Source organism: Archocentrus centrarchus, chromosome 7 (genome assembly GCF_007364275.1).
Source record: "Archocentrus centrarchus isolate MPI-CPG fArcCen1 chromosome 7, fArcCen1, whole genome shotgun sequence".
NCBI lineage: Eukaryota > Metazoa > Chordata > Actinopteri > Cichliformes > Cichlidae > Archocentrus > Archocentrus centrarchus.
The window spans coordinates 18,568,356-18,591,997 of record NC_044352.1 but is presented as its reverse complement, the minus strand read 5'-3'; the positions used below and the strand labels follow the sequence as shown (position 1 = coordinate 18,591,997).

General features: G+C 41.4%; 1 protein-coding gene across 1 annotated transcript in view; it reads left to right on the top strand.

The window, feature by feature from the left end:
- Window positions 1–16,013: 16,013 nt before the first annotated feature.
- lgr6 (leucine-rich repeat containing G protein-coupled receptor 6) overlaps window positions 16,014–23,642 on the top strand; it is a 36,593-nt gene continuing 28,964 nt past the window's right edge. Inside the window, exon 1 of the mRNA XM_030733242.1 lies at window positions 16,014–16,548. Coding sequence (XP_030589102.1) covers window positions 16,304–16,548 — 245 coding nt within the window. The 5' untranslated portion in view covers window positions 16,014–16,303. The remainder of the gene's footprint in view (window positions 16,549–23,642) is intronic.

Here is a 23,642-nt window from a genome sequence, read left to right as displayed (position 1 = left end):
TTTCCCTGTGTCAGGTGTTTGGCAGCCACACCCTGAAGTAAATTCTTCAATTCGTACAGTAAGCCCTAATTAAAGCCAAAAATGAGGGTCATCAGGCACTGACACTATTGAACTGAGATGAAAACAAGCTGCCTAAATTTTGAGAAGTGTTGTGTAGTTTTTAACCCCAAAATGATGTCATCATACAAATTTTAAATTAGTGTAGTAACCAAGAAAAGCTTGCAGATGCAAGGAGCTTGCTTTGCAACATGTGGTTAACATCTGAAAGGGAATATTTTATTCAGCTTTGATGACAAAAGCTAATAAAGAAAAGGAAATGAAAAGTCAGTTTTACAGACTCGAAAGTGTTCTCATGTAGCTCTTGGCACAAAAAGCAGATAAGAGTGATTGTAAGGTCAAATTTTTTTTTAACCCTGTCTACATCCATTATATTGCATAAACGTAATACAAATGAGTGCTGCAGAGATTGCAGTAAAATTCAGCGGTAGAGTGTTGCAGTAGTGTCCTTATCAACAGTAGTGCCACGACTATTTACAGTTGTGTTTTATTTGATGTTACAGTTGTAGAAATGATTCACTGTCAAAAATCCCACGAGAGCTTTAGAAGATAAACGTGTTTGGAAAAACCCTAACTGCATTCAGTGCAATAGCAGACGGTTAGGCTTCTTATAGTGCAGCCTGCACCTGGAGAATGCAGGCAAGGTGATAAAGCCAGAGAGACATTGGACCCTTGCTCAGAGACATATGCAAACTCACACACGCGCACAGGCAGGTGAAATCTGAGAATTATTGCTTTACCTAGAAGATGTAGGCATTACAATTTGTGTTTTTTGGAACTGCCCTAAAATTTTATTTGCCATCGTTTATGGGAAATGAGTGGGAAAACTAAATAGGAGTTGGTAATCCATCAATGTGCTCAAGAATTTACAGGGAGGAGAGTCAGGTTTTAAATCAGGGAGTTGTTTCAAGAGGTGTTTGGTTAAAAGGGGCCAAACAAATATATTGGATTGCTGTCTTTTCTTAACTCCGAAAGTGGGTTAGTGGTCACAAGATTTACATACTGTACATAATTTATTACATTTTACAAATTTCTAGTCAGTGAAAACGTGGTGACTGTCATTTTGTTGCAGTTAACATGAATTTTAATGTATTTACATTTTTTTTTCATTGCTGAGCATTTGTAACGGTGTCTATGCATGTGCATATCAATGAGTATGAGAGATTTGATCAGCTGTCCAACTGGATCTGAGTCACTTGATGTTTAACGGTCTAAAAATGGCAGGTGAATTGTAAAACTGACTTGTGAATGTATATGCACACACACACACACACACACACACACACACACACACACACACACACACACACACACACACACACACACACACACACACACACACAAAACCACTTCATGACCATTAGTGTGTGAAATCTTGAAGCAAATAAGTAGACTTATCCCCATGGCCATCAGTTGCTGTCAAGCAAGGGGCTCTGTGTGTGTGTGTGTGTGTGTGTGTGTGTGTGTCCAGGTGTAGTAGGTTTACAGTTACAGCCAAACCCCCTAGATTAGTGAACATACGCAAATCACCTGTACACATGCAGGCTACTGGGAATTCCCCCAACGTCTACTCAAAAATGTGTGTTTGTGTATGCCAAGTCATTAGTGACAGTGGGCGTTTGTTCACAGAGGCAATCCTTCAATGAAGAAACACTAAACACCAAGATGCACTGGGACATGGTGGAGTCACTGAGTGTGAGAGGTAGCCAGTAGTCAGCAGTGCACACATTTGATTTAGTCACATTAAACATAGCTGTTATACAAGGATGAACACAATAATTACATAATTACATTTAACTGTGGTTATTTGTGTGGGACTGTTGGTGACTAATGTTGGGACCGATAATGATTTGTGTAATTAGTGATGATCAATAGTTTTTTTGTTTTTTTAATTGTCTCATGTTCACACCCATGGGCCTGATTGTAGCCAGGTGAGTCAGGTGAACGGTGTGGCAGGTGAGGAGGCAGGTGGACACGCCATGGTGTTGACACACTAACTGTGCATGAGAGACACTGGAAAGTATGCAAAATCTGAGGTTGGCCCGCTCCCCCCACATGCCCCACTCCACCCAACATCACCACCTCCTCCATCTCTATTATTTTCATACACTTTTGTCTGTTGTTCTTGAATTTTTGCTGAATACAAAGAAAAAACATTTTATTTTTGTATTTAGTTTTGACAGTCACTTGCAGCTTCATCCAGATGTAACTAATCTTAACAACCTTGCAGCACATAACTAAATGCATGTAATTTGCAAATGGTCACCAATAGAACAGTGCTCAAATGGTGCAGAGGACAGAATACATTACTCATATGGGAATGCTGGAGATAAGGAAAGGGATTGGGAACTCATGGAACTTTGCATTCCCACGGAAAATTGTTTGTGTCCTCCAGTAGGCTGTCCCACAATCTGTGGTCTCAATAAACACTCATAAACCATACAAAGACACGCACACAACCCCACCAGCCTTATCACAATAACACATAAACTCGAGTGTGAAGACTGTACATAAATCATCTGCTTTCACAGCAAGATAAGCACCGGCAAAGAAAGCTAGAGCAGGAGTGTAAAATTTTATCTGAGCTCTGAAGATTAAAAAAAAAAAAAGATCTACATGAGATTTTACAAAGAACACAATAAAGGGCCTGATGGTTTTTGATGAGCTATTTTGAAAACAGTCCCAGTTGCACAGAGCAAAGCCCACACATATCATACTCAGCAAAGCCATGCATAGCGGTCTACGTGCACAGTGTTCTCCTACAGGAGGCCCCACACCTCCACTCCACAGCTGTAGGACAGGGTAGGAGAAAACAATAGCTGCCTTTTCTTTCTCTCATGTGAATTTGTCGCCTCATTTGCAACAAGCTCTCATGTAGCATCTGTCTATTGCCATGTTTAGACTGAGTATGAATCTTTCAGAAGGTGGTGGTGCCTGATCTGATGTTAGCATTATCAAAATGCCTTTTTTTTTATGTCCTCCGCCCTTTTGTCACGATTAGTGGTGTGGGAGAGACTCAAGAGCAGACTGAAGAGAAAGTTTATAGATCCTTTTACAGCCTACGTCATCAAAGGATGCGCGCGCATTTTGGCAACGGAAGTGAACCGCTACTCCATTCAAAGAACGAGGAGACTGCGCAGCGTTTAAATGTTATTTAAAAGCGATATCAGCATCAAAATGTCTGGCTGTTGCGTGTTTGGCTGTCAGAATTTCTACTCTACCAAAAGTGGACTGAAGTTGTACGAAATCCCACACGGCTGTTAAAGAGAAAACAGAGGCGTCTGTGGTTGCAAGCCATCAAATGTACTGATAAAAATTGGACACGATCAGGACTGAGGATATGATCAGAAATGCTACCTTGGTTATACCGAAATGTCAGATATCTAAAGTAAACAGCATTAGCTGGTAGGCTATTTGGCTTTTAAACTGTAGTGTGGCTGGCTATTTACATGTTTAGGTATCGCTGGACTCAGAGAGTCCTGATTTTTAAATTAATATTTAATCACACTATAGACCCTTTTAGTGTTTGTAAACAATTATGACGTAGGTAGCGATGCACGTGCGCATTTTGGAAATGGAAGTACGGCGGAGTTCAGTAGGGTTTCAATCTATGGGAAGGGATTATCAACGAAAGATCGTCAAAACTACCTGCAAAAATAAATTTTGACCACTGGCAACCGACTCCGATCCCTGTGGTATGTTAGCAAGTGGGCCAGTATCCGTGGGTGGATATATACGTGTATTTGGTGGAGAAACCCAGCGTATACACCGGAGAGAAGTTGCAGCGCATATACAGTAAGTCACTGGATGCTTACAATTATGTTGTTTGTGGCTGTGTACCGAACGTCAAATATCATGACACAGACTCGGAGTTTTGTGTCTTGAAGGCAGAAGTTCTTCCAAGTCAAAGACAAGGAAACAGGAGCGCTGTGTATGAGGCTCAGATCATTGTAAACAAGTCAGAGGACTACTTCCTCACAGTGGATTGTACCTGCATGGCTGCCTGAGTACTTCGTCAAACTGCTTTTCAAGCTTGTTAAGAGTTTTCCAGCTGCAGATATTATTGATTTACAATGAAAAAAATATATACTGTTCCAGTCACACTGAGACACGCTCAACCATTCATATGCAAATCTGCTCAGACTTTTGACTGGCACTGCATTTTGTAATCTATAATGCGATTAAATATTAATTTAAAAATCAGGACTCTCTGAGTCCAGTGATGCCTCACCTGTAAATAGCCAGCCACACTACAGTTTAAAAGCCAAATAGCCTACCAGCTAATGCTGTTTACATTAGATACCTGACATCCCAGTATAAAAAAGATAGATAAATAACTTTACCTGATATAAAATGGGCGCTTCAAACGTGAGCATTTCTGATCGTGTCCTCAGTCCAGTTTTTATCAGTACATTTGATGGCTTGCAACCACAGACGCCTCCGTTTCCTCTCAAACAGCCGTGATCCCGTGGGATTCGGTACAACTTCAGTCCACTTTCGGTAGAATAGAAATTCTGACAGCCAAACACGCAGCAGCCAGACATTTTGATGCTGATATCACTTTTAAATCACATTTAAAAGCTGCGCAGTCTCCTCGTTCTTATTGATTTGAATGGAGTAGCAGTTCACTTCCGTTGCCAAAATGCGCGCGCATCCTTTGGTGACGTAGGCTGTAAAAGGGTCTATAGATTCCAATATGCAGTGCCAGTCAAAAGTCTGAGCAGACTCGCATATGAATGGTTGAGCATGTCTCTCAGTGTGACTGGAACAGTATATATTTTTTTCATTGTAAATCAATAATATCTGCAGTCGGAAAACTCTTAGCAAGCTAGAAAAGCAATTTGATAAGTACTCACGCTGCCATGCAGGTACAATTCCCTGTGAGGACATAGTTCTCTGACTTGTTTACAATGACCCGAGCCTCATACACAGTGGTCCTGTTTCCTTGTCTTTGACTTGGAAGAACTTCTGCTTGCAAGACATAAAACTCAGAGTCTGTGTCATGATATCTGGAGTTCGGTACATGGCCGCAAACAACATAATTGTAAGCATCCAGTGACTTATATGCCGCAACTTCTCTCCGGTATATACGCTGGGTTTCTCCACTAAATACACGTATATATCCACCCACGGATACTGGCCCACTTGCTAACATACCACAGGGATCGGAGTCGGTTGCCAGTGGTCAAAATTAATTTTTGCAGGTAGTTTTGACGATCTTTCGTTGATAATCTCTTCTCGTAGATTGAAACACTATTGAACTCCGCCGTACTTCCGTTTTCCAAAATGCGCACGCATCACTACCTACGTCATCATTGTTTACAAACAGTAAAAGGGTCTATTTACACAGAGGTTAGCAAAAATGCCAAGAATTAGTCCAGTTCCACTACAAGAGGTTTGCATGTCGCTGGGGCCACGCTTCAAATGAAAATCACTTCCTCTCCGTACTCCCCTCAGCGCTCTCAGGGTTTCCTGCGCAGAGGAGATCAGGTGATGAGGGCAAGCAAACAAAAGTTACTGAAGGCCAGACAATCATACTGTAGTTGGTGCAACAACCCGGCATCGACTGAAGGTCTCCTCTTTAACTAAATAGGGCTGCCATAATTAGTTGATGGCCACCAGGTGAGTAGCTAAGAAGGTGGCCACAGGTTAGGCCCGGCCCCGAAACACAAGGTGAGTTAAACACATACAGCAGAGAGGAGAAGAAAAAAGAAAGAAAGAAAAACTATTGAATAACTAATGATTGAATGCACAGTGGGATATAAACAAAGTAAAAAGAGATGAATGAAAAGAAACACCCAATGCATCATGGGAACCCCCCCAGCAGCCTAGGCCTATTGCAGCCTATGGACATATGAATCTCTTTATGATCATAATTTACCATCTTCTAGCTTTTCCCAGCCTCTCAGAATGGTTCCATGATATGACAAAGAGTTCAGTGTAGTGTAATAACCACTTCAGTCACCAGATCTGAATTCATTGTCTTTGTACATGGCACCAAAAGAATTGCATCGTGTATGTGCAGCTGGAAATTCTGCACAATTTCTGCAACGTTATCAAGTCAGCAGGACGCAGAATCACGAAAGAAAGAATCTCAAACAATAAAAGAAAGAAAGAAACACAAATCACAACAGTCCTCAGAAAAGTAAAAGGAGAAATTCCAAAAGGGACGTATAAAACAAAGAACTCGACAGTTTTATTAGATAAAAGACTGAATCCATGGGAACTACATCCAGTTGGGTTTTTTTCTGCTGTGATTTCTGCACCTTTAGGAGTGCCCAGTGGAGTCAGGATAATTGAGTCAGCATGCATGAACTGTACTCAGAACTTGTGCAATCATGGCAGGGGAGAGCCTTCCTCTTTCCTGAGAAGAAAACGTCATGGTCAGAGTTAGTCCTGAATAGTTATCACTTCTCGTGTGCGGTCAGCGGAAGCAATGACAGACAGTTTGTGTTGTGAAGTGTATCAGACTGATGGCTCCTGTGGTTTTAGTATTTGCTGGAAGTGCAGCAACAAAATTCAGTCAAATACAGAAGAATAACTGCTGTACGTACTGAATGTATTAACCCCCTTGAGTGGAATTACAGTGGATGCAAAGATGATTTACAGTTATTTAATGCTGGTTATTTATTAGGATTACAAACTGATCAGTACTTAAGAGGAACTTAAAGTGCATGCACTTTCCATATGTGAATTTGTAATAATTTCAGAACACCTGCTTCAATTGGGAACTTGAAAGGGGCACTCCCGTCAAAAAAATAGTCAACGACAGCTTCTGCCTCAAATAAGAATGACTACAGTTTGATGTTTTCCAGAAAAAAGACCAATCACATTACACATTAATTTGCAAGCTCAGCAAAAAAAAAAAAAAAATCTCAAGCCTCTGTGAGGGAGGATTGACAAGAGAAAGCACATTTTTAGGAAGGTGTGGACTTTCTTTGTGTGCACCAGACATGGTTTGAGAGCTCTTTAGTCTTTATCAAACTTACACTGATAAAAATATCCTGCCCTATCTACATAATAAAATTAAGGCAACTATTTGCATAATTTATTTATGTTGATCAAGCAAGACTGTTCTGTGTTTAAAGTACTTACTTATTTCCTTACATGAAATATAAAATCCAAGTAAAGTGAACTTAATTTTGTCAAGTAGTTTAAGCAAAACTAAACTTTGTATAAATCACTCAACTTTTTCAATGTAGTAAATGAAATTAGCAAGTAAAAGCAACTTCTTTCATTATGTAGATCAAACAAAAAAACCTTTGTATAAATTACTTAATTTTGTTAAATGTATTTAATGGTTTTTCTTAAGTAGAATTAACTTGATTTTTGCATCTACATGTAAAGCATAACTATTTGGTAAATGGACTGGTTCTTATATAGTGCTTTTCTACCCTGTCTGAGGACTCATACAACACGTTTACATTTACCCCATTCATACAAGCACTTCCATGAGTAACTGAGCTAAGTACTTTTATTGTCTAACATTCACACACATTCATGCATCGGAGAGCAACTTGGGGTTCAGTATCTGGCCCAAAGGATTTTTTTGGCACGCAGGAATCAAACCTGCTGACCTTCCGATCAGTAGGTGACCGGCTCTACCTCCTGAGCTACAGCCACCCCGTTTGCATGCATATATATATTTTTTGGATATAGCATGCTCATAGCTCCTGCTATTTATCGTGTACCTACAACCCCCCCCCCCCCCCCCAAAAAACAAACAAACAAACAAAAAAAAACCATTAAAATAAGTTCAATTCAATTCAATTTTATTCATATAGGACCAAATCACAGCAAACAGTCGCCTCAAGGCGCTTTATATTGTGAGGTCAAGATCATACAGTAATTACAGAGAAGCCTGTAAGTCTTGTTTCTTCTTTCTTGTGGTAGTGTTCTCTGGTGGGTATTTGGTGAGCAACAGTTTCTCTTAACAGCAGGACAGTAGGGACTTTTTAATCCATCGTCTTCTCAGCACACACGTTACACGCTCAACAGTCCCACCATAAACATTACCACATAGGAACTAAAATGACCGTTCATAAGGTGCTATAATAAATAAATGTTACGCATAAAATTATAAAGTGCTGCAAATAATAACAAAGTAATTAAATATAGAAGAAACTCAGATATGCAAAGTCATAAAATAATATTATACAACCTCACATGTAACATAAATTAACATAAATCACTAAGGCTGCGTAAGTATCACAGCAGCTTCAGCGTTATGATGCCATCAGCTGGTTGTGCAGCTCTTTGACGTGCTGCAGTGATGCTGTTCTATCTTTTACCACAAGATGGCGCCATTTTACCAGTCAATTCAAAAATCCTCCCTGGCTCCCGCACAGAACGCTCACAAAAACCCATAATTGTATGATTTAATACAATGACTGTAGTCATGCTTTCAGCGATGATAAGCTTCATACCTCCCAGGTGCCTAATTTTTGTTTTAATAGCTATAATCTTTCACATGATCTGCGCTACTGAAATGACTGGAATTCTACTATAACAGGGCTCCTCTCTTCATCTCCGGCTAAAATGTGTTGACGCTCTTGCCTTTCCTATCTAAGTTCTGCATGGATGAGACTCTATGAAGGCAGTCCAATACTTTCAGCCACCGTTAACATTCCATATCAGTCTCCCTCTACAGCAACGCGACTGATACTATCATGCAGAACTGGGTATGGGTGCAAACTAGACACAAACACTTATCATTCACACATGCCCGCAGAAGTGCGAACACACAATTAAACGCAGTGCTGCAAATATAGACTTGTATGTGCATAAACAGATGTGCCAAAATCATCAGTAGTCTTTTTTTTTTTAAATTTTTCTCGAGGCCAATCAGTTTTTTATAGATAGATTTTACAGGTGCAACAGTCACACACACAAACACACACACGCCTACAAACTCACTCAAAAACACATGGGGCTGATTGCAGCGCCAGTGGCATTGCTCAGAATAGCATCAAACAGAGTAAGGCGTCCTGCATGTGTAGACCTGTCTGCTTTAGTCAGCCTATTTCACCATATTAACCCTCGTATATCACACTGTCACTGGAGAGAAAATAAGCAAAGCGGAGATCAAAACACATGAAAAGCCGTGTCTTGGTACGATAATAAGTGCGCCATAACAGAGACATAAAAAGGTGTCCTTTAAAGAAAAGGAGCATTTAAAAATAATTTTATTTGGCAAACAAGGTGATGTTTAAATACAAACAATACTGTACAAAAGTCTTAAACCACCCCTCATTTCTTTACACATTGCTAGGAAAATGGGAAATGGGTGCAGCGATTTATTGAAATGTGCAAACATAAATTTTATGGGCTCTTGGAGGCCATTCAAAGCTCTTCTTTGGATGTTGGCTGCTTTTTGTTCTGGTCTCTGTCAAGATGATCCCACACTGCTTCAATAATGTTGAAGTCCAGGCTCTGGGGGAGTCCAGTCCATGACTGATTGTTGTTCCATTGTGTGTTTTTCTATCCAGGTATGCTTTTACTGCATTGGCAGTGTACTTGGGATCATTGTCATGCTGAAAACTCAAGCTACTGCCAATCAGATGCTTTCCAGATGGGACTGCACGGTGGATCAAAATGTGATGGTACTTTTCTGCAATAATTTTTTATCAGTTTTGACAAGATTGCCAACACCACTGGCTGAAATTCAGCCCCAAACCATGACAGTACCTTTACTGTGTTTTATAGATGGCTGCAGAGACTCACTTGTACCTCTCTCCTGACCTCCTCATGTACATGAGGCTTTGCACCAAAAATTTCAGATTTGGTTTCATCACTCCATAAGACCTGTTGACACTGATTTTCAGTCCAGTTCTTGTGTAATTTGGCATCCCAAATAAGTTGTTGTGTATTTATTTTGTATTTTATTTTACCTAGTTATTTTATACTGTTTTATTATTTGATTCATGATAACTATGTATGTTATTGTTGCTTTTATCCTATGTTATTTTTATTTATTTATTTTTAACTGCACTTCCCTTGTGTACTGTTGTCTTGTTTTCCTTGTTCAGCACTTTGGTCAGTGCTTGCTGTTTTTAAAGTGCTTTATAAATAAAATTGGCCTGGCTTGGCTTGGCCCTCAGCCCTCTCTCCCTGTTTCTCCACTGAAAGCGTTTCTGACGAGGCTTCAGCAAACAGTAGATGGATCAGCTGAAGGGCCAGATGCCTCTCTCAGATCCTGTTTCTGGCCTTTGCTGGATTTCCTCCTACTTCTTAAGGACATGACTTTCAGATATTATTCATCTGCTGTAGGTCATTTTTTAGGCCTGGCATGTCTTCTTTGGTCCTCCACTTGTCCAGATTCCTCAATTCTTTTAAATATATGTCACGCAATATGTGACATATTGAAATATATCACGCTTTTGGATAATAGCTCTTTGTGATTCACCTTGTTGGTACACAAATATTATTTTGAGCCTGTCAAAGTTTGTTGTCTTTATCATTTTTTGTAGATTCAGCTAAAGAAATTGGAAGAAATTGTGTTTTTCTGACAGGCTGCTAGTAACAAAATGCATAAAGAGGCCTTTTAAAATTGGTTCTTTGCTAAGTTGTTATGTGATGACACAACACTGGTTCATATATCAAATTTCAATACAATATTTAATTTTTTGGCTAAAAAATTTTCCTTTTTTTGGTAAAGAGATTTTTCTCTCAGTATATTGGCAGGTGTTCCACAAATGCAGCTATTTTGCACAGTTTTAATACTGATGTAATGTGTGATGTATAAATACATGAAAAATATAAGAAAGTCATAGAAAGTATAACAGGTTGAAACTGAGAGAGCTGGATTATTATAGGGGCACAGTTTTGGTGGAAAGCACACAAAACCAGACGGTAACAGACAGTATCTAATGCACAAAGGTAGTTACTGACTTTTTGAGTCTTGAAAGTTGTTTTGAAAATTGTTACAGTAAAGACACTTAGCTCTGGCCCACCGCTCTCTGATAGAGCTTTGCTGAACTTGATGACTAAACATATCCTTAGAGGGTTATTATTGTCTCATACAAACACACATGTAAATAGATCCCTGTTTTGTCCACTCACCAGCAGCCCCTTTTCTCCAGCGTCTTGCCCCACCCATACACCCGTGACCCCTTACCTCATCGCCCTTCCTCTGCTGTTCTTTTTTCATTCATTCTTTCCTTTGTACTGTGAGATGGCGAGAGGAGGGGGGGGGGCATGAAGGGAAGGAGAGAGACCTTTGGTTGGCTTTCAGGTGGTTTCACATGAAAAGCCAGTACACACCTAGGTTGCCGCCACTGGTAACCCATGGCGTCTCACTTGCTTCCGCTGAGTATACCTGAGTTAGCCTTCAATTGCCTCTGAACAGCCCAGGCATGCACAATTGAGACAAAGGTGCTGTGAACACAAGCAATTTTTAAAATGCGCATACAAGAGCGAGCACATGCGCGCGCACACACACACACACACACACACTTCTATCAACTTTTGGTATGTGGCTTAGATTGGAGAGGCACTGGTAGGTGTTTGGTATGCAGGGGCATGGTGGGGAAGAGATCTTGTGAGAGAGCAAGGGATGTGGGTGAGGAGACATGCTGTTATGGAGTGTGTGTTTTGTGGAAGTCGAGGGGGGGTTGTTTGCATGGCTACTTTCTCTGATCTCCCCCCTGAATGGATTCTTCTTGCTGCAAGGCACTCAGGTCGCTTTGTCTCTTTCTCTCTCTGTGTGTGTGTGTGTGTGTGTGTGTTTTATTCCCAGGTAGACCACGGTGAGTGCTCTCAAGTTAGTGTCAGGTGTCAGGTAGTTACTTGTCTTCGTGTCTTCAAGGCTGCCGTTGCTTGGATAGTGTTTACAGCCCACAGAACGGGGGGGGGGGGGGGGGGGGGGGGGGGGGGGGCTGGCTTTGATGTGATGCAGACTGTTTGATAGCGTGTATAAGTGAGGGATTGAATGTGAGAAAGAAAGTGAGAGATATGGATGAAGAATATAAGTGCATGCATGCTTTTCCAGTGGCGAATATTTGCGAACACGCAGGCAGATGAGTGTATATTTTTGGGCCATTCATTGATTGCAGTGCCAGATCCAACTTTAATGTAGCCCTAAGCAGAATTTCATTTGACCCCCCCCCCATCGATAACATGTTAATTGCACATTAATAGCTCGCAGATCTCATTATTCCTTAAGTGCAACATGCACTGGGCACATAGCAGAGGCTTGGCTCATCGGATTAATTGCACACTGAATGTGTGATATTTGACAAATTAACTGAACACTTTGGCGTGCTTGGGTGAATGCTGGCAAATAGGACAATGATGTATTGTCACACACACACCATGGGTGTGTGTGGCCCTAATTTTGGTTGACCTTTTCTGTCTGCATTTCCTTTGAAGTCTAGCCATGTGGACAAGGTAAAGAAAAAACTTTGCCTTCGCTTCTGTTAGTAAATATTTAAGTTTTATTGATATGTCCTTTAAGAATCAGGTGTCTTTTATTTTACTCCTGAAAATCTCCACTCTTGCATTTTTTTCCTCAAACAACAGTAATTCTTATATTTTTACTCCTACTCCCTATAGGTAAAGCCTTTTGAAATGCAGACAAATTAGTCAGCTGATATTTGACAAAAAAAAAAAAAGATGTGCCTTCTGTCTTGTGTCAAAGTACAGTTAAGAAAAATAACCATGTGTGCGCTTGAAGGATTTCAACAGTGGTTGTTGCAAATTGCTGGAAAAGTGTAGCTGACCATCCAGCAATGTGAGACTTTTTGCTGGGTAAAATCGATTCACTGGCACTGTATTTACAACCTTGTTCCTCTGGTGGAAATGTGCTGACAGCTAACTTAGCCATATCACACTTTCCACCACACAAGCTATCAATTTGTTTCAGCACCTTGTGTATACTTTGATCTTAAGGAATAGCTGGACTTCTTTTAGTATCTGAAAACATGCTGGGCTAATGCAGCCAAATTAAATTTGGAGCTCTATCAGAAGCAAGATGACACATTGAGACTTTTGTTCACTGAAACAGCAACACATCAGCAATATGAAATTCCCATGTGGATGCACAGAAATACAACCAAGTAGCAAACATCTTGGTTCTCTCCATTGTTGCAGTTTTGGTGTTGCAGATCCATATTTAGTTACATTTACCTGCTGTAGAAATATTAATACATCACCACACTCAAATTTGAAACAGAAAGGCTGAGCGGGCATATTAGGGAGCCTTGAACTTGGAATGAGTTCCCGCAGTAGAAATGTTTTCAGATAGGAGACCACAGACCATATAACAATAAACCATAATACAACTGTGTATCAGCAGACAACACCATCAGCAGCAGCTTCACACCTGCAGTTTGTTACTTTGTTCGAATGCATTTGAACTGGCAGAGCAGGTGCAATTTTGTGTAGCACACCATGTATGATTTTCTGTTTGTGACTACGTATAAAAATGAGACGAAAGAGACTATTAAGAGAGAAAGGTACCGAGACAGGCAGGAGACCAGACATGCAGGTTTTTACACCATGTGTGTTTTAGGGCTCCCCTGAGGCCAGACAATTAAAGAGCATTTATAAAGATGACAGAGCTCAGCGTGCAAAAAATGGGAGAGGTGGAGAGCCCAGGGAGTGGAGAAGTTTGCAGGTGCATGAGGAACATGTGCATGTTTCTGTGCTGGTACATATGAGTGTGTCTGTGTGTGCGCGCGCACACGAGCTGCATGTGGGTGTACTGTATGATCACACAAGGTGTGCCTGTGAACAGTCTTTATACTGAAGAAAAAAAAAAAAGACTTCGTAGTAACTCACGCAACATTGTAAAACTGACAATAGACAGCAACAACCCACTTTCCACTACAAAGAAGAAGAAAAGAGAGAGAGAGAGTGAGAAGAGAGAGAGAGAGAGAGAGCGTGAGCAACACAGAGAGGGAGACATTGTGAAGAACAGCTCTGAAAGAGTTTTTGTGGGGCTATAACAAAGGCCCTCAGAAAACACAGTGGCATAGGAATGTTAATTAATTAATGAGAAACTATTCAGCCTACAGAGGATAGTGGAGAAAGAAAGACAGAAGGGAAAGATGGATAGACATACAGAGAGACAGACAGGCCGGAGGGGTAGAAAAGCTCTGTGTAGTTTTGTATTTGAAATAGCACGCTGTACATTGCGTCTATATCTGGTATCCATGAGTGGGTTTTCAAACCCTTTCAGGGATCGTGTTTGTCATAAATTTACATCCTTGTACTTGGCTTTGCATCTTTGCAGTTGTGTGCGTATAACGTACAGCATCTGTCAAATGAAAGCCTCAATTTCTGAAGCCCCAGTTTTCCGAGAACTGGGAAGCGGCCATGCTTTCCACATTGACTGCCTTTTTTGAGTTAATCCACAAGTTTTTATTGGAAATTTTATAAGCATGAGTGGTAATTTTATCAGCTTTGCGATCCCTCTAGTAAAACATTGAAAATAGCTAAAAGTAGAGCTATTATGAATAATCAGGACAGTGTTTTATTACACTATCTCACCTATTGGAATATTTATTACCATTCCCTACTTCAGTTTCTAATATTAGTACTAGATTAGTGCTGGGAGATAGGTCTGAAATTTAACAAAATGACAGAATAAAATCTGGGCTACTTTTTAAAAGCAAGTCAGTTTTTCTTTAGCTGTTGTAATTATAAATTGCGCCATTAGGCTCTTATGTAACATTCGGGTACTTACAGGCACAAAGTACGTAAAGCTTGGTTGTGTAACAGGAAGATTTATGTTATAATAAAACAAAGTGAGGTTGGATGAGCCTATTGTCAAGATTCTGTGGAAAAACCGGAGTGAACACAAATAGGCTGGCCGCTAACTCACACTTCTTCAGCAATTCCACACTCTTCTCTCGATAGACTGGAGTGTGGCGTACGTGAAACGGATATGTGAGGTCACTCAAGATCTGTAATTTATCTATGGGCATCCGTGTGCGTGTGTGCATGCTGGCATGCAAGCATTTTTGAGTGTGTGCGAACGCAACATTCCAGCAACAGAAATCTGAGAAGGTGTGACTTATGAGACACTGGATTCTGCTCTTTCTGGATACTGAGGGGTGCTGAAGTGTCAGAATTCCAATTACCTTCAATCGCTTCCAAGCCATTGGATGAAAAAAAAAAAAAAAAAAAAAAAGTATAGCAATTTCCCCTTTACTCCAAGAAAATGGTTGCCTTGTAAGACTTATGGGTCACAGTATGGTTTTCAAGTGCCCACTTTCACATGCAAAATATGCACAAGTATGAACTAATTAAAACATTTTTTAAGCTCACTTGATTTATACTGAAGTAGCACAGAAAAAAAATAATGATGGAACCATATTAGTAAACTATTTATAACACATGTAAGCTTTATGAAACATATTACATAAAACATATAAAACATAAACATTCACTTTAGTTTTTCTATGTCTATCCAGAATGGTGTGTCACAACACTTGGAGCCTTTGTATCTCTCTCATACATCCAAACACTCTCCGCCTTCTTCATTCTGCATCTCCAGAGATTGTCTTTCCCTTTATCTCTCTTTAATGTGAAAACACTACCTCATTTTCCCTAATTTTCCCTCACAAGGGCTCGTTATAAAGCCCTTGTGAGGGAATCTTGTCACACAGCACTGTACTGTATTGCAATTACCGTTTTGTTCCCTTTTTCCCTTCTTCAAACAGCACACTCACCCTTTCTCTTCAGACTTCTAGGCTAAGTAAAAAAAGGGGAAAGCAACGAGAGGGAGAACGAGAGGGAAGAGTTTGAGAATCGCGGGGGCCCTCCCACTTTCCGGAGATGCTCCAGCCCATCCCTAAATTATGGCCAATGAGCATAGCTCATTCACAACTCATGCGCTCCTTCTACAATAGGTAAGGAGAGAGAGACAGAGAGAGCAAGAGATATATACAAGGAGAGAAGAGAGAGGGAGAGGGGGGGAGAGAATAAGTGAATGTGTTTGGGTGAGAAAGACAGTAAAAAGGCAAGGCCAGAGTCAGAGGGAAGACAGACACGAGGGGAAAGAAGTTAGATCAAGTTGAGCCAAGTGGAATGAAGTAGTGACAGAGAGATGAATCAGTCAGTCCTGTGACAGGAGAGATTTACAGTGTGGACAGCCTGCAGTGAAGACAAGGGCATTAAGGGACATTTTAAGAGAGACACGTTTAAGAAGGGAGAAAAGTCCCTCATTTATCAACGCTGCATCTTAAGACATCACAGGAGGATAAAAGGAGTGTGACAAGACGGAAAACCCCACAGGTTGTAGATGCAGACAGGTGGTCAGTCAGGCATGCCTCTTGTGCTTCTGTTTCTCTGTGTGGCTGGAGGAGTCTGGGGGTCCACCCCTGGAGTGTGGGGGTATGAACGGATCCAGGACAGACAGGCTACGGCGGCAGCAATGTGCCCATCTCCATGCCACTGTGAGGAAGATGGGATCTTTATCATGGTTGACTGCTCAGAGATGGGACTATCATCTGTGCCAACCAACCTCAGCCCACTGACCACATACCTGTGAGTAACACATCACTGTTACAACAACAAAGGACTTTCTGGCTGTGTTATTATTAAACCCTTTAAGCTTTCCACTCAGGGACCTCTCGCTGTGTGTTTCCTTGACCCTAACAGTCATTTTCCCTGTGTTTCTTACTTTGTATCTCATTGAAAGTCTTAACCTTGATCTTCAAATCCTCCTTGATTCTCCTCTCACTCATCGTGGTCGGGTGCCCGTTTGTTTCAATGTTATTTGAAAAATGAATTAATGCTGCTGACATGTAGCTGGTACTTCATCATTTTGTAAAAATAGAACAGTGGGCAACAGTTGGTTGGATGTGAAGCACTGGCATAGCCCACATGTAGATAAAAATGGCCAGGGCCGGCGGGAACATGTGTAGGCAAGAGAGAGAGAGAGAGAGAGCGTGTGTGCTGGCCACTATGGCAAAATAACTGGACCACTTCAGTGTCAGGTTTCTGAGCTCCAACTGGAGAAATGCCATGAGCGTGTGTGTGGTGTGTGCACGCCTGCGTTTGTGTGTGTGTGTGTATGCACATGTGTATGCTGTGCCTTTGTGTTCTTGTGTGTGTGTGTGTGTGTGTGTATATGTGTACATATGCATGTGCGTGAGCTGCAAGCACTTGACGCAAACATGCTTTTGTGTTCATGAATCAAAAAGTGTTTTGAACACAGATGCCCGAAAGGTTTAGCAGTCAGTTTGTATCACAGTGCGCTACGATTAAAGCACGACGGCCAAGATGAAAAGATTTGAAATGTGTGCTGGAAAGAGGTAATGTAATTATGTTTTTTTTTTTTTAATAACTTGAAGAAATGACTCCTTTGTAAGACTTCATTCCAAAATACTGAAGAAAAGTATTATTTAAAAAATAATTTGTGTGTGTTGGCTAGAGCACACGGCAAGATGCTGTAAATACAATGAAAAACTTAACTGCCAGACACTTTAAGGGTAATAAGAAGCTCTAGACATAATATTATGTAAAAGATAGTTTCATACACCACCCTGTTGTGGCTTAAAGCCAGATCTTTCAAATTGCTTTACTGCGTAAGACCTCAGAGGACAGATTACAGACACTTTGTGATAACTGATACTAAAGTGATAGAAGTCAAATCCAGGAAACAGGGTGTGATAGAGCAGCTCTCACTAGGGGCTGTCAAAGTATTTCAAGAGTAGAAGAGCAGAATTTGGGAGGAGGGAAGAAAGATCAACAGTTTGTGTAGCAAATGACTTTAAAAGAGGTGCATAAAAGAACTCCAGTTGAATGATGCTCGACTCTTCTGCTGTCATGGGAGCCCGCGAGGGCCAAATCTCACTGTGTTCATTTGAAAGTTAAAACACATGTAGAGTTTATGGTGGTGAAATATGGTCTCTTGCTGCATCCAGGAATCACTCTACCTATGAGAACATCAGGCTTTTGGCCCAACAATGGTGCATGTCACACAGCTATGTCAGCACATGCACACACCCAAAGCAGGCTTGATCTTAAAGGGAGAGTGCTGAGCCTCTCAGTCCTCCTCTCAAGTAAAAACAATGATGACATGAGACTCCCTCGTAGAAATCTGCACTCATCTTAAGTGCTGCGCTAAAGCCACACACAAACATACAGATATACACACAAACACACATCATTCCCTACAAACACAAGCTTAATTGTTCATTTCCCCCTCGTTACCTAACGGTGGAACTGCCACCAATTAGTGAGTTTGAGGGCTGATTTACAATAAGATAAATAACTCAGCGACCAACCGCACACGCCCACACACGGTCACACACATTACTTGTAGAGGAAAGAAGAAGGGAATGTAGGACAGCGGGAGAAATGCCACAACGAATTATGATAATGCACACAAAAATGTTTCGTCTTCAAACACAAACAGAACAACAGCTTCTCCAAAACTCGTACGTATTTAACCAAGAAAACAACTGCAGCCAGTACAGCAGGCTGGAGTTTTTTCATTTTCATCCTTGAGTATAAAAGGTTACAACAGCGGCGAGCTGGTCCAATCCCCATCAGGATCTGTAGAACTGTCCAGCACACCCCGCTGTGCTGTGTACCCTGGATTAGCCTCCAAGCACATACTGTAGGCTGCCGAGGTCACAGGGATTTGCTTGGGAACAGTCCACATTATAAACCACATCCACACAACTCTGTGAAAGTACATGACATCATTCAGCCATGTCATCGGAGAGCTCTTCAAAGTGTGCGAAATGTACAAGCTATAGCGACTGAGAGGGCAAACCAGGCAATACATGATTCACTTGATTCTCAAGGGTTTATTTGCACACTTGGATGACCCCACTACATATAGGCATAAACATAATTAAATCGTAATCAGGAATTTTCTTTTTTTTAAAATTTTTTTTATCATAACATTGAGGCGACTACAGGTTGGCTCTGCAGAATGAATTTAACCACTGGGAGGCAAAGGTGCTCCGAGCTGCTCGTAGCAGAGTGGGTAGAGATTTATGACAATAATCGTTTCCGTGGGCAATGCTTGAAATGAGCTGTCATGTGAGATGCTTTGAAAGACCTTCTCTTTGATATCAGATTAGGAAGGAAAGACAGTGCCCCAGGGTGTGTGTCTGTGTGAGTGTGCATGGATGTGTGTTGAGTGTGAGAACACTGTGTACAGTAGTGAGGAGACCTGTGCCGTTTTATTCATAGCAGCAAAAAAGTCAACTGGTCATAAAAGATGGCTTCAGTGTGACACAGCGAGGGGCTCGTCTATCACAAATCTTAGCTGGGAGCGCCTGAATTAGTCAGCTGTCCTTCGATGGACTTATGCACACTTAAAGCACAGATTTTATCATGCTGAAAATAATTAATGTGATATCCTCTAACAGACTGTCAGTTTCTAAGGTTGTCAGGTGGCGCATGTTTACACATCTCACACTTACTTGAACAGTGTGAGTTGTAAGTGAAAAGAGTGTATTTGGGTCCAGGTGTGGACCAGAGTTGAGAAAGCATTTAGGTGATGCCTAGTGGTAGCGGTGAGTGCGGTGAACTTCTAACAGTGTTTTGGCTGGGGCCAGGAACCACAGCTAGCGCATTACCAGACAGAGGAAAACCAAGGAGTGTGTGAGCGCGCTTGTGTGTGCACGTGTGTGGTGTGTGTGTGTGGTGTGTGCATAAAGAACCACCCAGACTGCAAAGGGGATTTTTTTCTAGCCAGTGGAGGTGAAGCAAGAATGTAAGAATAATGGAGAGATAAAAATATGATTAAAGGGTAAGAAATTGGTGCCACAGAAATTAAATGTTCATTGGAAGGTTTTTAAGACTCTGCATAAAGCAGGGGCAAAAAAAAAAAAAAAAAAAAAAAAAGGAATAAACACCACACACACAACACAAACACACACACACACACACACACACACACACACACACACCACACACACACACACACACACACACACACACACACACACCACACATACAGGGGACAACATCCTGCCTCTGTGTGGTGGCCATGACATTAACAGTCGTGTGCGTGTCATTTAGCCATTATGTTGATGGAATGATTCCTATCATGAGTGACCGGGGCTCACACTGTAAACATCATGTCTGCAAGAAAAAGAGAGAAAACAGAAAATGTATTTGATAGAGCAAAAGAAGCATTTGAAAAAAAAAAAAGAACAAAAATAAGAGAACGATGCGTGTGCGTGTGCCCGAGTGTGTGTACACAGACAGTGGAGGGTCCTCATAGAGAAGATATCAGCTCCAGCATCAGTGTCCTGGCTCCAGACATCTATGGTAGCTCCCCGCCTCAAGTACACTCCCCTCCCTACCTCATTCTGCCCCTTCCCCCTTTACCTATTCACCTTTCCTCACCTGTTTCTTCTGACATCCATCACACTGAACAAGAAGCTATGCATTAAGTGCTTGAGTGTGCGCGGCTTCAGAACAGGTGATGGTCTGCTCATGCAGTGCAAATGTACGATCACTGATGCGCAGTGATTCATAGAAAATGAATGAAAATGAATGCATACACCTTAGGGCAGTGGAATAAGAAAAGCAAAAGGTGTGTACTCAGATGGTGTCATTTTTTTTTCAAGGTGTTTGTGTGCATGTCAGCTGGGGGAGGAGTTGCTTAGACTACAAGCCAAACAGCTGTCAGTGGTGATCAGAAAGTTCTACAGAAGAAGAAATCAGCGGCATCATAGTTTCCTTCTTTTCATGCTCTTCATCCTTCATTAACTCATTTGTTCTCTTCTTCCTTCACACAAACTTGAACCTTCTAAGTGTTCACTGCTGGTGTGTAGTGAACACCGGCTACCCCCCCCCCCCCCCCCCCCACCCCCCCCCCCCCCCCCCCCCTTTCCGATTGCTAAGTGATATTTATGCCAGAAGGGTGAAGGCACTGCACCGGTTGTGGTTTCCTGAGAGCAACCTGGGAGGCTTTTTAAACGTCGCTCAGGGACAGACGGCAGGTAGGCAGGTACAGGACACCAATGGAAACAATGACAATTCCCCCAGGAACAGCAAGCAAGAAGACACAGAGGCCATAGTGTGCTCTACCGCTCCATATCCTGTCCTTTAGAAAAAAGTAGAAAGCAATCACGACACAAGATCTTGAAGGGAACTCGGGTGGAGGAGGCAGAGACCAGAAAAGTAAGTGGAGGAGCTTTTTGGAGTGTATGTGCACATGAGCCTGTATATGATGGGGTTATGTGGCCTAAAACCATAACCCCATCATATTTGGTTCTTGCTGGTGTCCATTGACTGAATATGTAAATTGGTATTTTTCGTGTGATGGCAGCGTGACGCAAGTATGACACGGGGGGTTAGGAATGTACTCCCTGTGATGTGCGGTCTTGGGGTGAAGGGCTGCTTCTGACTGGCCCAGATTCCAATTCTTTTGAGCCTAGGGAATCCATGGGAATATTTGTTTGTGTGCATGTGTATGTGTGTGTCTGTGTGTGAACTGTATGTGCATGAAACTGTGCAAGGGCACTAGCCCTCTCTTTTCCACTACAGAGAAGGCATTGTCCTGTCCAGGGACAGGGCACAGCGAACGTCACCAACTGTCCAAGTGCATGTACATGCATATATGGATCTATGTGTCTGAATGTAGCCTATGTGAATTTGATTAGACTTTGTTAAGCAGCTTATTTTCTAAAAATACAAGAATTTAAACAGGATTTCATGCTTCGTTACACCCTTCCTTCTGCAAGAAGATGCAGTTACAACAGTTCACAGGAAATACTCCAATTTTAGATGAGCCAATCACAAACTACAAATGTAGTGGCTATTTTGAGAAGTGCATTTTGTGATTAAAATATCTCAGATAACCTGACCATGCACCACTGTTAAAAAAACAAAAAAGCTTTAATGCATTGTGCAGAAAGTTGCATTTTTTTTTACATTTTAAAACAATTTTTGTAACCCCCATAAAAAACTATTCCCTAATTTTGTTTATTTAATAGAAAACAAAACTAATAGCCCCTGTTGCGAGACAAAGGGGAGAATGTTTACGTGAGTGTTGACAGCAGAGTGTGTAAGTCTATAAGTTACCCTGATACCTCAACATCGGTCTGTCTCTGTCTGCCTATCTTTGTGATCGCTGGCCAGACCTGCAGAGCAAAGTGGCTCATGTGGGGCTGGCAGTGTGCAGGTGATGACTAGTAAGAGCTAATGATACTTAATGCCCTTTCAAATAACATACACACACACTTGCACGTACCCACAAGACCCTCCAGTGTACACTGCACATAAGGAAACACACAGGCATCAATACTTGCGTGCACGCGCATACTCACTTAATGATGGTTAATGCATCAAAGCATCTTGCAGAGCAGAGATGTCACTACAGTGCTGGCTGGGATAAGGCTGAATGGTAGACTGGAGCATTAGAGCGGGAGTTAGCTAAAGGGAACAAAGCAACAATCACAGACACACTTAAATGTGTGCGCACACAAATACAGTAGCATAGCCAAAGGAGGGATATTGCACAAGAATGTACAAGAAATTAAAGAAGGGATGTAGAAAGCAGAAGTTTGAGAGATTAATGACGCAGGGAGATAAAGAACAATAAAATCTTTTTCACGACGTCTAATATTTGAGGGTTAGTTTAACTGCTCTGAATGCAGAAACAGCAGTGAGCTCACTGGGATTGCATAATTATTGGTAAGACTACATCATTATTCTTTCTAAGCCTGGACTTCACAGGTGAATTTTCCATCTGCTGTCGGGGGGTGGGGGGGTTGATGGAGAGATTTCTGCCTCTGCAACTGCAGTCAGACTTACTCAAGTCTCGATTACATATCTGAGAAAGAGCAAAAGAGGAAATCTGGACTTTTTACATGAATGGCAAGAGGCCAAACTAAATCTCTTTAAACCAACAGCACCCACATGTTTTCACTGGTATGGGTTACAATTTCATCAAGTGCTGATCTGAGTTGAGTTTTAGATGTTATCCATGGGTAATTTTTAATATATGGAGCAGATGACCTGATCATGGATCCGTGAGTGCAACAGCAAAGGATGTTTGAGCCAGCAGTGGATTTGAGCAGCCTTCTAACTAGATCCAGTGTCCTCCTGTTTCTGCCATTCAACCAAATGAAGTCATAATAGAGCCTGACACTAATACTCATCGGGTTTCATTTACTGTTGTATCCACTGCTGCAAATCTGCCTTGAATCAGCATGCAGGGAAGAAAAAAAAACAAAAAAAAACACCTCTGTAAGCGATACCCTTTCAGGAAGTGATAAAATTTGTTACCCTTTTCCACACATCTTTACCATTTTTTTTAAAGATTTCATTGGCATGCTATTGTCTTTTCATGTCACAAAATGAATAGCTTTGAATTAAAAAGAAAGAAACAAAACTTTACATCAAACGTAATGTAGCAAACTTATGAAAACCAGACAAAATATACATGTCAAAACAACACATTAGTGGAGTATGGGCAGGGCTATGAATTCCTTTCTGCCTTCCAAAGCTATGGCCTACCCACAACAGCTGCCTGTCATTCCTGTCCACATGTTGGAGGCAGTTGTATGTTGTGTAGCGCCGACTGTTCCAACACTTCCTGTTCCATTACTGAAGTGCTTGACCTTTCACCCCCCTCCCCTCTGTCTCATGACAGGGTGTGTTTG